This window comes from Nematolebias whitei, chromosome 14 (genome assembly GCF_014905685.2).
Source record: "Nematolebias whitei isolate Nwh7 chromosome 14, NemWhi1, whole genome shotgun sequence".
Classification (NCBI taxonomy): Eukaryota; Metazoa; Chordata; class Actinopteri; order Cyprinodontiformes; family Rivulidae; genus Nematolebias; species Nematolebias whitei.
The window spans coordinates 23,857,837-23,873,885 of NC_056511.1; the positions used below are offsets into that span (position 1 = coordinate 23,857,837).

Here is a 16,049-nt window from a genome sequence, read left to right on the forward strand (position 1 = left end):
ACCTGTTGGAGTGGCGATGTTGGAAACAACACCTGGTGTTGGAGTGGTGATGTCATCAGATGATGTAGAAGTAGTGCTGGAAGGGACACTTGTCAGAGTGCTCATGTTGGAAGCAGCAGTAGAACTGAGACGACTGAAAACTCCACCTGAAAAGAGAAATCAAGCAGTTTTCATGTGACCTGTTACAGTTTGAGGTTTTTATGGTTTTAGTTATACTGTTTGTTCAACCTGGCTGGAGGGTTTCATAATGCAGCTTAGATGTTACAGCTACAACTGACTTCTACTACCGTGGTCTTTAACATGCACGAAGCAACTTAATGTAACATATTGAATGTAGAAAATAGAACTTTATTTTAAAAATGAAAACTAATTTTAGTGAACACATTTATCTAAATGTTGTGGCAAAAAGCAGCAAATGATATTGAACAACACTAGCATGCATATTTTATGTTCAGTAAAGGTAAAACAAGTTGTTTTTTTTTTAGTTCTAATGTTTTACAAAATTCAGCTGTTCTTTTTGTAGATTTGCAGCTGGGTTTGGAATCATTGTCCTGTTTCATGAACACATTTTGGTCAGTTTTCAGCTGTTGGACAGATGGCCAGCAAATATTTAGCAAAAACGTAAATTTTTTTAAATAGTTTTCATCAGTCAATGTAGGCGGTGTGGGACACTTGACGAGGTGGTGAAATCGCAGAAGGCAGGAATTTATATCCTTCCCAGACTGATGGAAACCCCATCCCCTCCCTGGGCTGCCACCTTACCGTGGTGGAGGGGTTTGAGTGTCCCGATGATCCTAAGAGCTATGCTGTCAGGGGCTTCACACCCCTAGTAGGGTCACCTAAGGCAGACAGGTCCTAGGTGAGGGACCAGACAAAGTGCAGCCCAAACACCCCTATGATGAGAAAAAGAAATGGACTTGATATTCCCTCACCCGGACGTGGGTCACCAGGGCCCCACTCTGGAGCCAGGCCTGGAGGTGGGGCACGCAGGCGAGCGCCTGGTGGCCGGGCTTTTACCCATGGAGCTCGGCCGGACACAGCCCGAAGAGGAGACGTGGGTCCTCCTTCCCATGGGCTCACCACCTGTGGGAGGGGCCAAAGGGGTCGGGTGCAATGTGGGACGGGTGGTGGCCAAGGGCAGGGACCCTGGCGGTCTGATCCTCAGCTACAGAAGCTGGCTACTGGGACGTGGAATGTCACCTCACTGGTGGGGAAGGAGCCTGAGCTGGTGTGTGAGGCTGAGAGGTTCCGGTTAGAAATAGTCAGACTCACCTCTACGCATGGCTCGGGCTCTGGAACCAGTTTCCTTGAGAGGGGCTGGACACTCTTACACTCTGGAGTTGCCCCTGGTGAGAGGCGCCGAGCAGGAGTGGGCATATTTATTGCCCCCCATCTTGGTGCCTGTGTGTTGGGGTTCACCCCGGTGAATGAGAGGGTGGCCTCCCTCCGCCTACATGTGGGGGGACGGGTTCTGACTGTCGTTTGTGTCTGTGCACCAAATGGCAGTTCAGATTATCTGCCCTTTTTGGAGTCCTTGGAGGGGGTACTGGAAAGTGCACCTCCTGGGGACTCCCTTGTTCTGCTGGGGGACTTCAATGCTCACGTGGGCAATGACAGTGAGACCTGGAGGGGTGTGGTTGGGAGAAACGCCCCCCCCCGATCTGAACTCGAGTGGTGTTCTGTTGTTGGACTTCTGTGCTCGTCATGGATTGTCCATAACAAACACCATGTTCAAGCATAAGGGTGTCCATATGTGCTCTTGGCACCAGTACACCATAGGCAGCTGTTCGATGATCGACTTTGTCGTCGTCTCTTCTGATCTACGGCCACATGTCTTGGTCACTCGGGTGAAGAGAGGGGTGGAGCTGTCCACTGATCACTACCTGGTGGTGAGTTGGCTCTAATGGTGGGGGAGGATGCCGGTCAGACCTGGCAGGCCCAAACGTATTGTGAGGGTTTGCTGGGAACGTCTGGCAGAGTCTCCTGTGAGACTGAGCTTTAACTCCCACCTCCGAGAGAACTTCAAACATGTTCTGGGGAAGATGGGGGACATTGAGTCCGAGTGGGCCATGTTCTGTGCCTCTACTATCGAGGCGGCTTACAGCCGCAAGGTTGTCGGTGCCTGTTGCGGTGGCAATCCTCGAACCCGGTAGTGGACACCGGCGGTGAGGGATGCTGTCGGGCTGAAGAAGGAATCCTATTGGGCCTTTTTGGCCTGTGGGACCCCGGAAGCAGCTGATGGGTATTGGCAGTCCAAGCGACATGCGGCTCGGGTGGTCGCTGAGGCAAAAACTCAGGCATGGGAGGAGTTCGGAGAGGCCATGGAGAAAGACTTCCGCACGACTTCGAGACGATTCTGTTCCACCATCCTGCGTCTCGGGGGGGAAAGCGGTACACCACAAACACTGTTTATAGTAGGAGTGGTGTGCTGCTGACCTCAACTCGGGATGTCGTGGGTCGGTGGGCAGAATATTTTGAAGACCTCCTCAATTTCACCAGCACTTCTTCCACTGAGGAAGCGGAGCCTGGGGACTCTGGGTCAGGCCCTCCAATCTCTGGTGCTGAGGTCACCGAGGTGGTTAAAAAGCTCTTTGGTGGCAGGGCCCCAGGGGTGGATGAGATTCGCCCGGAATTCCTTAAGGCTCTGGATGTTGTAGGGTTGTGTTGGCTTACGCGACTCTGCAATATTGCGTGGACATCGGGGGAAGTTCCCCTGGATTAGCAGACTGGGGTGGTGGTCCTCCTATTCAAAAAGGGGGACCGTAGAGTGTGTTCCAACTACAGGGGGATCACACTCTTAAGCCTCCCTGGAAAGGTCTATTCGGGGGTTCTGGAGAGGAGGGTCCATCGGATAGTCGAACCTTGGATTCAGGAGGAGCAGTGCGGTTTTCGTCCTGGTCGTGGAACACTGGACCAGCTCTACACTCTCAGCAGGTCCTGGAGGGTGCGTGGGAGTTTGCCCAACCAGTCTTTATTTGCTTTGTGGATTTGGAGAAGGTGTTCGACTGCGTCCCTCGGGGAACCCTGTGGGGGGTGCTTTGTATGGGTTACCAGGCCATTTGATATGGGCTGTTAGGTCCCTGTATGACCGGTGTCAGAGCCTGGTCCGCATTGCCGACATTAAGACGGGCTCATGCCCAGGTGAGAGTCAGACTCCGCCAAGGTTGCTCTTTGTCACAGCTTCTGTTCATAACTTTTATGGACAGAATTTCTAGGCACAGCCAAGGTGTTGAAATGATCCGTTTTGGTGGCCTTAGGATCGTGCCTCTGCTTTTTGCAGATGATGTGGTCCTATTGGCTTCATCAGATCGTGATCTACAGTTTTCACTGGAGCGGTTCGCAACCGAGTGTGACACAGCCGGGATGAAGATCAGTTCCTCTAAATCCGAGGCCATGGTCTTGAGCCGGAAAAGGGTAGAGTGCCCTCTCCAGGTCAGGGAGGAGGTCCTGTCCCAAGTGGAGAAATTCAAGTATCTTGGGGTCTTGTTCATAAATGAAGGAAAAATGGAACGTGAAATCGACAAGCAGATAGGTGCAGCATCTGCAGTGAAGCGGGCGCTGTACAGGTCTGTTGTGGTGAAGAGAGAGCTGAGTCAAAAGGCGAAGCTCTCAATTTACCGATCAATATACGTTCCTACCCTCATCTATGGTCATGAGCTTTGGGTTGTGACCGAAAGAACGAGATCTCGGATACAAGCAGCCGAAATGAGTTTTCTCCGCAGGGTGTCTGGGCTCTCCCTGAGAGATAGGGTGAGAAGCTCGGTCATCTGGGAGGGACTCAGAGTAGAGCCGCTGCTTCTCCACATTGAGCGGAGCCAGTTGAGGTGGCTCGGGCATCTGGTTAGGATGCCTCCTGGACGCCTCCCTGGTAAGGTGTTCCGGACACATCCCACCGGGAGGAGACCCAGAGGAAGACCCAGGACACACTGAAAGGACTATGTTTCTCGGCTGGCCTGGGAACACCTCTGGATTTCCCCAGAGGAGCTGGACCACGTGGATGGGGAGAGGGAAGTCTGGGCCTCCCTACTTAAGCTGCTACCCCGCGACCCGACCCCGGATAAGCGGAAGAAAATGGATGGATGGATGGATGGATGGACTGATGGAAGGCAACAGTTATTTTTCTAAGGTCATTGCTAATGTCTTTTCACCTTGGCGTTGTGTGAACACACAAATGAATGTTCCAGAGCATCAAAAATGGACTAAAGTCCTGCTCTCACAGAGGTGTTCACACCTGTCCTTGTTTTTTTCATGCAGATTTTGTGTGTTGGCTTTATTTACGTTTAATAAATGACATGTTAGAATCTGTTATGAGTTTTTTTGTGCACACGAAGATGGATCTGAATAATTTTTAAACCTGGTGAAGACCAGGTCGACTTTATGTCCTGAAACATAAAACACTAAGAGCAAATGATGGTGGAGTGTCTTGTTTTTCATGACATGATGTGAAATGAAAAGAGTAGAACGTGAAATATTTTAGGGCCACACTGTTTGCATTGAAACAAAAGTCCAAGCCCATTTTAGAATGTCTGGTTTTCTTTGTTTCCTTTGATTTTCTGTGCTGTTTTTGAGTTTTATTCACCTGTGGTCTGTGCTGCAGCTGTTGTTGGAGTGGTGACTTTGGAAGCGACAGTGGAGTTAGGACCAAAAGCTTGACCTGAACAAAGAAATGAATCAGTCCTCAGTGTGATACAAACACATCTTCTGATCTCATCTTTCTAAATTTCTCTCTGAACCTCAGCCATCTGTCGCATTCTGTCACTCAAACAATGCAACTCAAGCAGCACACGCTGTACAAAACAAAGGTTAAAACACTTGACTCCTCAAAGACTGAAAGATTAATAGCTGGTGTTGAAGCAGACTTCAAGACAAACTGCAATCAGACCAGACCGACAAGTTCAAGCACAAATCAGAAAGGAATTTGTCGTTCAGAAATGAAGGCGTAAAGCCGTCAGACCAGATGAGGCTGGTTGATGCTCTGCCTTCATTGTGTGCCAACAATCTTTTTGTAGGGCTGATGGGTCAGAGCTGATGTCACAGCTTACCTGCCAGCAGGATGATAAGTAGGTGTATTTTCAGCCACAGGTGGGAACCTGGCTTCTTCACTCTGTAAAACAGCAACAACAAAATATCCATTAAAAAGAACACACACTAAAAGTTAGTGAAAAGTCAAAGTCAAATTTTCTTTATTTGTCATTCGCACCACATGTGGTACACAGGGTCTCAGTTACATCCAACAAAAGTATAAAATGTAAAGAAAAGCAGTAATAAGATCTAAGATATGAAGTAATGAAAATGCTAAACTAAGAATACACTAAGCACTAATAGTATAAAAACAATACGCTGAACAACAGCAGCATGAACATGAGTCTGTGTGAGCTGATGAGCACAAATGAACACAGGGAGATGAAAAAAAATCAGCAGCATGAGATCAGCATCACGGATAGTCAGCAGCACATATCAACAATTAAATGGCATTACAGTGATTTTTTTTTCTTCTCACAGTGATAATCCTGATTAGGGATTCATGAGTCTTAACAGCTTCAGGATAGAAGCTGTTCCTCAATCTAGTGGTTCTACACTTAATGCTACACCAAGAAAACTTGAATTTATTGAAAATTACCTCAGACTAATCGTGACAATCTCTTTCCATCACCCACACCGATAAAAGATCAGTTCTTCTGATGTCAGAATATCTTATCTTTGTGTCTGATTGTTCTCTTACACATCCTGGAGAAATTAGAAATACCAAATTAAGTTCTTATGTAAAATTTGTTAAGTCCCTCACAAAAGCTATGCTGCACAAAACTGAACACATTTTCTTGGGCAGAAACACACAAGTTTGTGTGTTCGCTTTGAGCTGAGGCTTCGACCCAAGGTCGAACTGTGCTGCATGTCTTTCAGGTAATCAACAGAGTGGATTTGTTTTGCATTTAGCAAAATATCTCATGATTTAACAACATTTTCAGAAAGTCATCTTCAAATTCACATCTACAGCTGATTAACCTTTAGAGTCAAGCTGATTCAAAATGGCCACCACTGCTATTTGACGTTTGCAAACTCAAAAATGACGGACTCATTCAGTTTTAACGTTACTGAGCTAAAATCTGGTGTGAGAACTGCAAAGAGTCACGAGTTAAATGATTGCGCAAGATCTTTTTTTTTTTTTTTTACTTTGGCATGAAAGGTGATACTGAGTCTTTCAAGGAAAGATACTTTTGTTTCAAGTATATAATGTTATGGGTTTTATTTAATAAACCACAAATAAAAGTACAGAATGGAAACTCCTGGAAGGACTGTATGTCACCTGCTGCCTATCATGACAGAGCTTTAGACTAAAATTGTCTTTTGCTGAGAGTTTTGGTCCAACCTTGAACGTGATGTTTGGTCATGCAACACTGTGCTGTGTTTGCTCTCAGTGCATGCCATATGACTAGTCTTTGTCAAGATAAGTCTTCTGTGTTTTAATAGAGTTATTTGTTTTCTTTCTTGTGTTTTGTTCAGCTTCCTGTGTTTCCTTTGCTGGTTCTCAGTCAGCCTCCTCACTGTTTCTTCAGTCAGTCTTCTGCTCACCTGTGCCCACTTAGTAATCACCCAGGTGCCTCCATTTCCCCAATCTCCCCTGCTCTTTATATACAGTCTCTCAGCATGGTATGTGCCATCTTGATCCTACTTGTGTTTTCTCTCTGAGCATCTTTGAGTATTTTTTTCCAAGTTGAGCTGCCATGCCAGCTTTTTGTTTTTGTTAGTCTAACAAAAAAAAAGTATGTTTAATCGAAATCCTCGCGTCCAGTCGGCATTTTGGGTCCAAACATCATCTGACCAACTGACAGTCTCAGCTCCTATCATACTAAGTCTCAGCTCAGTATCTGTCAAATTACTTGCGTTATAGCTGTGCTTTCTAAAACTGCTGTGGAAGCCACCTTGAGCTAGTGTGACACCAAAATAGAATCAGTGATAGATGTCTAAGAATCACTTTGAGTTTTATTAGAATCTGTGCAGTAGTTCATGAGATGTTTTGCTAACAGACAAACAAGGTTGACACTACGAGGTAATGCCATAGTTTTAAGAAAAACACAGGGCAACGCGTAACTCATTGTATTAAGTTCGGGATGTAGCTCTTCAACTACCACACCATATTACAGCTTTCTGTGAAACTGAGCACGTAAACAAGTTGTATTGATATTCAAGTATTGAGCTCCTGGTCACTTTAATCATGTTGTGTCTGTTCAAGTTCAAGAATCTTTATTATCCCCAAGGGACAATTTGTTTCAGTCAGACACACAAAACATCCATACTAGACAAGACATTGAAACGTTAAAATAACAGTACAGAAATCATTGTTCGTTGAGAAGCCTGATCACTACAGGGATGTATGAGTTTTTCAGTCTGTTCGTCCTACATCTGGGCGGCAGATACCTGTGTCCAGTACGAAGCAACCTGAACTTGTCATGGAGTGGGTGATCAGGATCTGCCAGAATCAGCCTTGTTCACTGACCTCGCCTTGTGTAGGTCAGTGAGCTTCTGTAAGGCTATGCCAGCAGTTTTGCTGCACATCCTGACAATCCCAAGAGTTTGTTCCTGTTTTTGCATGTCAAAAGTCCAAACCAACAGATGAAAGTGAAAGTTAAGAGACTCAATAAAACATGAATAAAACATTCTCAGTCTGTGTCACATGTCTTGTTTTTAAGTCATCTCACTCCACTGTAATCAAATCTACTTATGGGTGTAAATAAAGTTGAATGATTGATTGACTGATTGTCTGACATGTTCCAGGTCTTTATGTTCTCCAACATCAGCTATAGCTAACCTAACTTTCATCACAAAAATTCTAGAGAAAATAGTTGCTGGTCAGTTACGTGATCATCTGCAGAGAAATAATCTGTTTGAAGAGTTTCAGTCAGGTTTTAGAGCTCACCACAGCACTTAATCTGCATTGGTGAAAGTTACTAATGATATTCTCATGGCTTCTGACAATGGACAGGTGTCTACACTGGTCCTGTTAGACCTCAGCGCTGCATTTGATACAGTTGGTCATAATATTCTATTACAGAGACTTGAATATGATATGGAATTACAGGAACGGCTCTAAATTGTTTTAACTCATATTTATCTGATAGATTCCACATTGTAAATGTAAATGAATCTTCATCACACACCAAAGTTAGTCATGGAGTTCCTCAAGGTTCAGTGCTTGCTCCAGTATGATTTACCTTAGAATCATCTTATCTAAAAGTGATGCATAAAAACTGGTTTATGCATTTGTCACGTCTAGACTGGACTATTGCAATGGTTTATCTGGGTGTCCAAATACTTCTATAAAAAGTCTTCAGATAATCCAAAACTCTGCTGCCAGAGTCTTAACTGGAGTCAGTAGGAGTCGCAATTATATCTCTCCAGTTTTTGCTTCTCTCCATTGGCTCCCTGTCAAGTCCAGAAGTGAATTCAAAATCTTACTTCTAACCTACAAAGCTCTCAACAACCTAGCTCCATCTTATGTTACAGATCTTGTTGTTCCATATATTTCTAACAGCGCACTTCTCTCTCAGACTACAGGTTTACTCATGGTTCCTACAGTTTCCAAAAGCAGAATGGGAGGCAGATCTTTCAGTTATCAGGCTCCTCTCTTGTGGAACCAACTTCCAGTTTCTGTCCGTGAGGCTGACACATTGTCCAGTTTTAAGACTGGGTTAAGACTTTCCTTTTTAATAAATCCTATAGTTAGGGTTGGCTTGTTTGCTGCTTTAAGCTTAGACTACTAGAGGACAAACTGACCTCATTTCCTTAAATGATTTGCTAAAATGGAATAGTTTTAATTTAATACTATTGCTTTCTTAACATGTGATTCTTGACCTGCCATTGTGTATCTGTTCCTCCTTCCTGTTCCTCTCCAACCCATCTGGTCAAAGCAGATGGCCGCTTGTACTGAGCCTGGTTCTGCTAAAGGTTTCTTCCTCATGAGGGAGTTTTTCCTTTCCACTGTCGCCTTCATGCTTGCTCAAGATGAGAGTTCTGTGATGGAATTAAATTCTGTTAAATTCAGTCTGTTCCTCAGATAAATAGTGTTAACTTAATATTTTTATATATGTGAATGTTTCAGTTCAGTGCCCTGAGATGACTTCTGTTGTGACTTGGCGGTATTTAAATAAACTGAATTGAAGTGAACTGAATCTTAAAACGGGCTAACTTCAGAAGTGAAATGGTTGCAGATGTACATTTATGACAGGAACCAATTTATACAAAGGCTGAATAAGTTCCTGAAGGAGAACAAGTTTCGTAGCCATCTTTTTAATGATGTTTTATGAATAGTCTTAATAGTATAATGTTTTATTATTTTCAACTGTATATTAAACTGCTCATTTTTAATGTAACTAAAGGCCCGTCTATGGACTGGCGTTACAAATTGTAGGGTTCTGCACCTGCCCTGTGCACATAATTAATTAGCCTCCAGGTGTTTGTATTTAGGTTAATTAATGTCTTCTCTTTATATACTGAGCTCTCCTGTGTCTCAGGCAGGGGAGCATTAAGTGTCATGCTGCACCTTCACGGTCGTCTTCTAGCGTCCTGGTATTCTGAGTATTTCCTACGAATGTGAGTAGTATCGCTGCCCTGGCAGCATTATATGTTTGTTATTTTCCTTTTGTAAATTAAACACCCTTTTGTGTCTTCATTGGAGTCCTGTTTGCCTTTAGGTCTCACCCACTACCCGATCGTGACACAAATTAGCCTAAACTATATTTGTTTTGGTGTACGGTATTTGTTAAAACTTGACACTCGTCCTTTAACAAATAAACTCTAAATCCAATGAAATGCAATGATTTATTTCTGAAAGTATCAATAAAATCCACTTGGTGGTTCAAAAATATTTTGCTAACACAATAAACAAGCACACACAGGCATGGGCAAAATATTCTTGTCTTTTAGCCTTTAGCAGTGGGTGATAATGAGAGTTGGAAAGAAAAGTAAAATCACTGCAACAAAATCTGGACTTGATCCTCATTTAAAAATGGTTTTCCCAAAGAGACAGAAGTTTTGTTTTTTTTTTTGCTTTTTTAAAAAATCTTTTAAACTTATTTTGATAAACAGATCTTCAGACTCCCTGAAGATCTTTCTGTGTTTTTTCTTTGGACTTCAACTGTTTTTTCCTGACAGTTTCAGTCCAGTCTCCGACCGCTTCAGAAAAATGTTTGTCAGGTCACCTCTGACCCTCGAATCACTCAGGAGCAAAAAGGATCCTCGAGTCGAGGGATGAACCCGGTTGGCCGACACAAAACAGACAATATATTCAATAGTTGTGTCATGGTTCACAAGTTTTACACTGAGTTTGTCCTGTGGATTAGTTTATAATCCAGCCATGTTCTTTAATCATATTGTTTGTCTGTCTGTTAGCCAAATATCTCTTGAATAGATTGTGAGTAAAACTCAGAAAGTAACCATTGAAGAGAAATCTCCAACTGATTAACTTTTAGAGTCAAGAATGCCGCCACGGCTGATTGACCTTAACCATTACAGAAATAGCTACATCCATTCAGAAATTGGGCTAAAGTTTGAGATGGTAGTAGCGGAGAGTCATCCTCAACATATACTCAGAGCTTTAACAGCGTTTAGTGTTGCACGCGATGGCACATAATTTAATTTACAAGGTTTGACCAAAACAACCATAGCTTAGTCTATCAATACAGTGTAATGTCAGTCTTAAACACATTCTTCAAGAAATGCCAGCCTTTTGTCTATTTATGGTTTTTAATTGGTTTGTTCAATCGTCTTCTTTAGTTTTCTGACCTTCTGCTCTCTCGCCACACCTGGTCCTAACACCTGTGTATAAGTATTTAAGTATATGGTTCAGGTTTCCTCAAAATACTTTGTTTAATACCAGATTCTCTGTTGTTTCACCTGAATTGGGTTTGTGCGTTTTAGGCTTTGCTTTTCTTTTTGTGCACCTAGGTTTTAGATTACCTGCCACTGACGCACTCGGTGTCTTTATTCAACAGAATTTGGTTTTGCCTCTGACTCACAGGTCTGCTTTTAAGTCTTTCCTTTATTACCAGCAGCTTCATATCAATGATGTAATCAGATTTATGAAAAATACTCACTAAAACCCAGTTTGATAAGAACATTTTCAAAAAGCTATTTATCTGAAAACTGACAAACGGCAGAAGATGCTGCATTGCTCAGGTTCTTTGTCAGCCCTCACATGACTTTCAAATACTCTTCACCTCTCTAGGTTTTCTTTTTTTAGCCTACACGCCACACAGTATGTCTTTGATCAGGTACAAAGACTGGACAAGAAATGAACAGAAAAAAACGCACCCAAAGTTCAAAGAAAACCTTTGAAAAACTATCAGTGAAACTAACAAAGTCCATGCTCAATAATCCAGGTATACAATCCAACATTTTTCAGTCAGGTCATTTGGACAGTTTCTTTTTTTTGTGCTGAAACGTTTCGCCTTCGGTCCGGAAGGCTTCATCAGTCAAGGAAACACACAACAAAATTGATTCTTCCCCCAACAGCTTACTCCAAAGTGGAACAAACCAGTTCCGCTTGTGATAAGATGGTCTCTTTGGTACGCTGCCTCCTCCATTGCCGGCTATCAGTGAAACTATTGATCAAGATTAGGTTAAAAGACTACAGGAAAGTTTGGCTGCTTGGAAGCAAAATGTAAAGTCAACAGGGGGAGGTTTGAAAATGTTTTTCAGCTAAAAAAAAAAAAGGGGTGAAAAGAAAAATAAAAGTGAAATTTTAGATACAAAACAAGTTTGAAGTTTAAAAATGTTTGCATAAAGTATGTTAGACATCTTTGTGTGTAACGGAACAAGCTTGATTTCTAACCTTGACTCGAACCAGATTAGACTGTGATTGAGTTTAACCAACAAAACAAACACATCATCACCAGATCTTTACCTGACAGAAGAAGCCAATGACTTCCAGCAAGAAAATCTGCCTGAATAAGATCCTGGAGCTCCCATGACTTCTTCATTTCCACTTAACATCACTTCCCACTGGCAGAATCGAAATAAAATCAAACCCCGAACATAACCGCAGACATTTTCCTGACCCGCACAAAAGCTGACGATGGCTAATGGTGGTGTTTAATCTCTGTGTTTTTCTCAGGCAGAGTCAGAAGCTGACACAAGTGACACACCCCTCAGACGTCAGCTGTAATAGGTGGACGTCACCTGCTTTCCGTTTAGCTCAAGCATGTCTCGCTCTGTGTCTGAAAAAGCCTCCTCCGTGCCACCAGAAGGCCACTTGTTTGTTCACCAAATCGCCACAGTCAGATCGTTCTGTCGGGCAAAATTGTTTTCTACACCAACTATGCTTCCTGGAGTTTTCTTTGTAAGGAAAGACAATTGTGCTTCTATTCTTGTTTGACATTCAAGGTGTGCCTCAGGGTGTGTCCCAGCATTTGTCAGTGTTCTCACTGAATGAGTTGACAAGAACTATGTAACCACGGCAACGCTAAAGAGCTCAAAGAGCCGTGGCATTGCCATGTCTAGGTGTTGTCAGGTTGGTGTCAGTCATGTTATTCAACTGTTTTTCAGGAATGTGAGGCAGGACGGCATTACCACTGCAGCAAATATCGCTCCGTTCAATGTTGTTTTACTGTCTACTGACTTTTTATAGCTTTAATTGAACTGGGAAACAGGTAATTAAACAGTCACTCACTGAAGGAGTGCTGCAAGGTGACGGATAAGACATATGTTTGGAGCTGCAAGTTTTTAATGCCTTTCATAACGACGAGGAAGAATGCACAGTCTAAAATAAAATGTTCTGATGTTCATCTTTAGGCAAAATGTAAAACAGCTTTAAGTATCCTTGGAACTGCAGCCTTTTATCCTAGAAGTCCAACTACGGGTGAAAATCTGCGTAAAACAGCTAAATAACCCAGATGTTTGAGAAATATCTGTGCATTACACAGATGTTTTAGTTGAATCCATCATACCATACAGTTATTTCCAATGTATTTGTTAGTTTTTTTGCCTGTTAGCTAAATTTCATCATGAACCACATGACAAATTTTAATAAAACTATTCAGAAACACTCATTAGATGTACATCTACAGTTAATTAATTAATAAAGTCAACTCAATAACGGATGGCTGCCACAGCCGACAAAAGGCTTTATTTAAAGGCTATTCAATAAAACTGCTCATGGAGTCACAGTTTCTGAAAGCCAGCAGCTCAGGGGCTGGACATCCAGCAATTAAAGTCATTATGTAAATAAACCAAGGATAAAGCTGGTAAAATTAACAGTAAGTCAATCAACCTTTATTTATACAGGTAAATCCCATTGAGCCTCGAGGACTCATTTACAAGAGTGACCTGATTTCAACAAAGAAAGATGACAACAAAGGACAACAATAAACAGTTATAAAAAAGCATACTACAGGTTTTTTTTTTTTTTTTTAACAAATAGGATGGCTAAAAGGAAAAGGTAACGAAACAAAAAACAGCTAGATTCCAAGACAAATGTAGAAAACTAAAAACAGGAACATGTCAGCATTGGACCCTGCCAGGTGTCCAACAGATTCTTAAAGACACTTAGAGAGGTCAAGGTCGAGAGCTTCAAATCTTTTTGTAAGGATAATTATAGGCCTATAGCGCTGTTCAGCACCTTGTCTAAGGTACTGGAGAGGGCTGTTTTGAACAAACTGGAAAGATTTTTGCTGACCTCTTATAATCAGTTTGGTTTTAAACGTAAACATGGAACAGACTGGTGCATTTTTGCTTTAAAATAAATTTTAGATCTATACAACAGACACAACACCTCCATTTTTGTGTTTTATTGATGCCTCAAAGGCCTTTGATTATGTAAACTATGAAAAGTTGTTTCACAAGTTGTATAACAAAGGTGTCCCCAAATGTTTGGTGAGGATTCTTGTTTTTTGGTATGCTAATCAGCACATGTATGTAAAATGGGGAAACTCTGTATCAGATCCCTTCTGAGTTTCAAATGGTGTGAGACAGTGTAGCATCCTGTCTCCCTTTTTATTTAATGTGTACATGGACGATCTGTCAAAGCTCTTAAATGGCTGTGGAACAGGCTGTAGGGTTGGTAACAGGATCATCAACCATTTAATGTATGCTGATGATTTAGTGATTTTCTGTCCTGATACGGCTGGCCTGCAAGAGCTGCTGCAGGTGTGCTCCGATTATGGAAGAGACTTTGATATAAAATATAATTCTAAGAAAAGCAGCATCATGATTGTGCGGAGCAGAGAGGACTCTGAGTTGATGTTCCCTGATTTCTTTCTGTCGGGCAACGGGCTGAAAATCAGTAATGAATGTAAATACTTGGGGCACTGTGTGACTGCAGACCTGTCAGATGATAGAGACATTTGCAGACAATGTTGTATGCTCTATGGACAAGCTAACATGCTGATACGAAGGTTTGGACTGTGCTCAAAATCAGTTAAGATCCAACTCTTTAAGGCCTACTGCACTCCTATGTATACCGCTCACCTGTGGAGGCGTTATAAAAGGAGCAGTATGTATAGACTAAATGTGGCATATAATGATGGCATGCGGATGCTGCTGAGGGTACCTCGATGGAGCAGTGCTAGCAAAATGTTTGTTGATGCAGGTGTGCCTACCTGCCCTGCGGTACTGCGTAACCTCATGTATAGATGCATGTGTAGGTTGTCTGAATCTGAAAACTGTATCATCGCTACACTGACCAACCCTGGCCTAAGCTCTGTGCGATACTTTTCTACTTTATGGACTCATTGGCTTTTGAGCCTTTAGAGAAAAACTTTTTAACTCTGTGTTTTTGCTGTTTTTATGTTTTCTATATGGATCTTATATTGTGTCTGAAATAAAGTAAATGATGAAACCAAGTATTACAATGATCTGTTACCTTTTAAATTTGTTTGTTTTATTGCATTGAATCATAAATGCAACAAACAGAATCCAAAACCCAATCCCCCGCCCCCCCCAAAAAAATTGAAGCGGGCCAAACTGAAGTCACCCGTGGGCCGTTTCCATTCCACGAACTGCCAGTTGAATATCCCTACTTTACGCCTTTTTCTGTATTTTCAAAGGTGAGTTTGCCAGTTTTACAGATACTGATCTAAAATGAACTCATTGAGCTGAAAGTCATTCACATTACATACTTTTATTGCTATAAATTGCACAAGATCCTAAAACGTTGGCGTAACTGTTGTGTTCAAGTTTCAGCTCAACATCTTTAAAATGGGATTTTATATAGTAATTTGCTATTATGATCAGCTGTGGAGGTTGTCTTGGATGAGGGCGAATCAAATATTCATCAATTTTTGAAAAACATCCATTGAGTTCTGTGATTTTTGTTAAAACCTGTCCTCTGGTTCATGAGATATTTTTCTAATAGACAACTGACTGTCAGCTGAGACTGGTTGTTACTCTTGTAGTAAATTCAAAAAAGTTCAAGACAAAATCAACTGGACTTTATTTTGTAACAAAATATGTTTCTCTTCTCATCCGAGGAGCTTTCTCAATTCAAAGACCAGAGAGTGTGGGCAACAAAGTTCATGCTCATTCATCCAGGTACTAAATCCAATCATTCTCAGTCAGGTCATCTGGACAGTTTCTTTTTTATAGAGATGTTTCACCCTATATCTGGAGGGCTTCATTGTTAGGATTTGTGTCAGGAGCGAACCCAGAGTGCAGAACAGGGACTCAACTCGGCAGATATACAAAAATAGGCTTTTAATGATAAACGAAAAGTACAAAATAAACAAGCTGACGGGGCAGCAAAACTTACATGAACTAGGAAGGAGGCATGGGGAACTCAGGAGACACGAGAGACACAGGGAACTCGAGGGACCAGGAAGACTCAGGGAAAGACTCAGGAGACCCAAGGAAGAGTACCCAACGAAGACGACCCGACCAAGAACAAGACAGAATAGGACGGCTTAAATACAGGGAGAAGACGAGACATGATAACAAACAGCTGGGACGAGACACAGGTGGCACTAATGGAACTAATGAGGGAGCACGAGGGAAACAGACACAAATCGGGCCACAGAAAAGTACCATCCTTACAGTACCCTCCCCCCCCCCCCCCCCCCCCC

At 42.4% G+C, this 16,049-nt stretch overlaps 1 protein-coding gene across 1 annotated transcript in view; it reads right to left on the minus strand.

The window, feature by feature from the left end:
- LOC119420248 (adhesion G-protein coupled receptor G2-like) overlaps nt 1-7,554 on the minus strand; it is a 40,956-nt gene extending 33,402 nt beyond the window's left edge. Inside the window, exons 1-3 of the mRNA XM_037687636.1 lie at nt 7,496-7,554; nt 5,043-5,104; nt 3-146 (exon numbers count right to left, since the gene is read on the minus strand). Coding sequence (XP_037543564.1) covers nt 3-146; nt 5,043-5,104; nt 7,496-7,554 — 265 coding nt within the window. The remainder of the gene's footprint in view (nt 1-2; nt 147-5,042; nt 5,105-7,495) is intronic.
- Nucleotides 7,555-16,049: the final 8,495 nt, after the last annotated feature.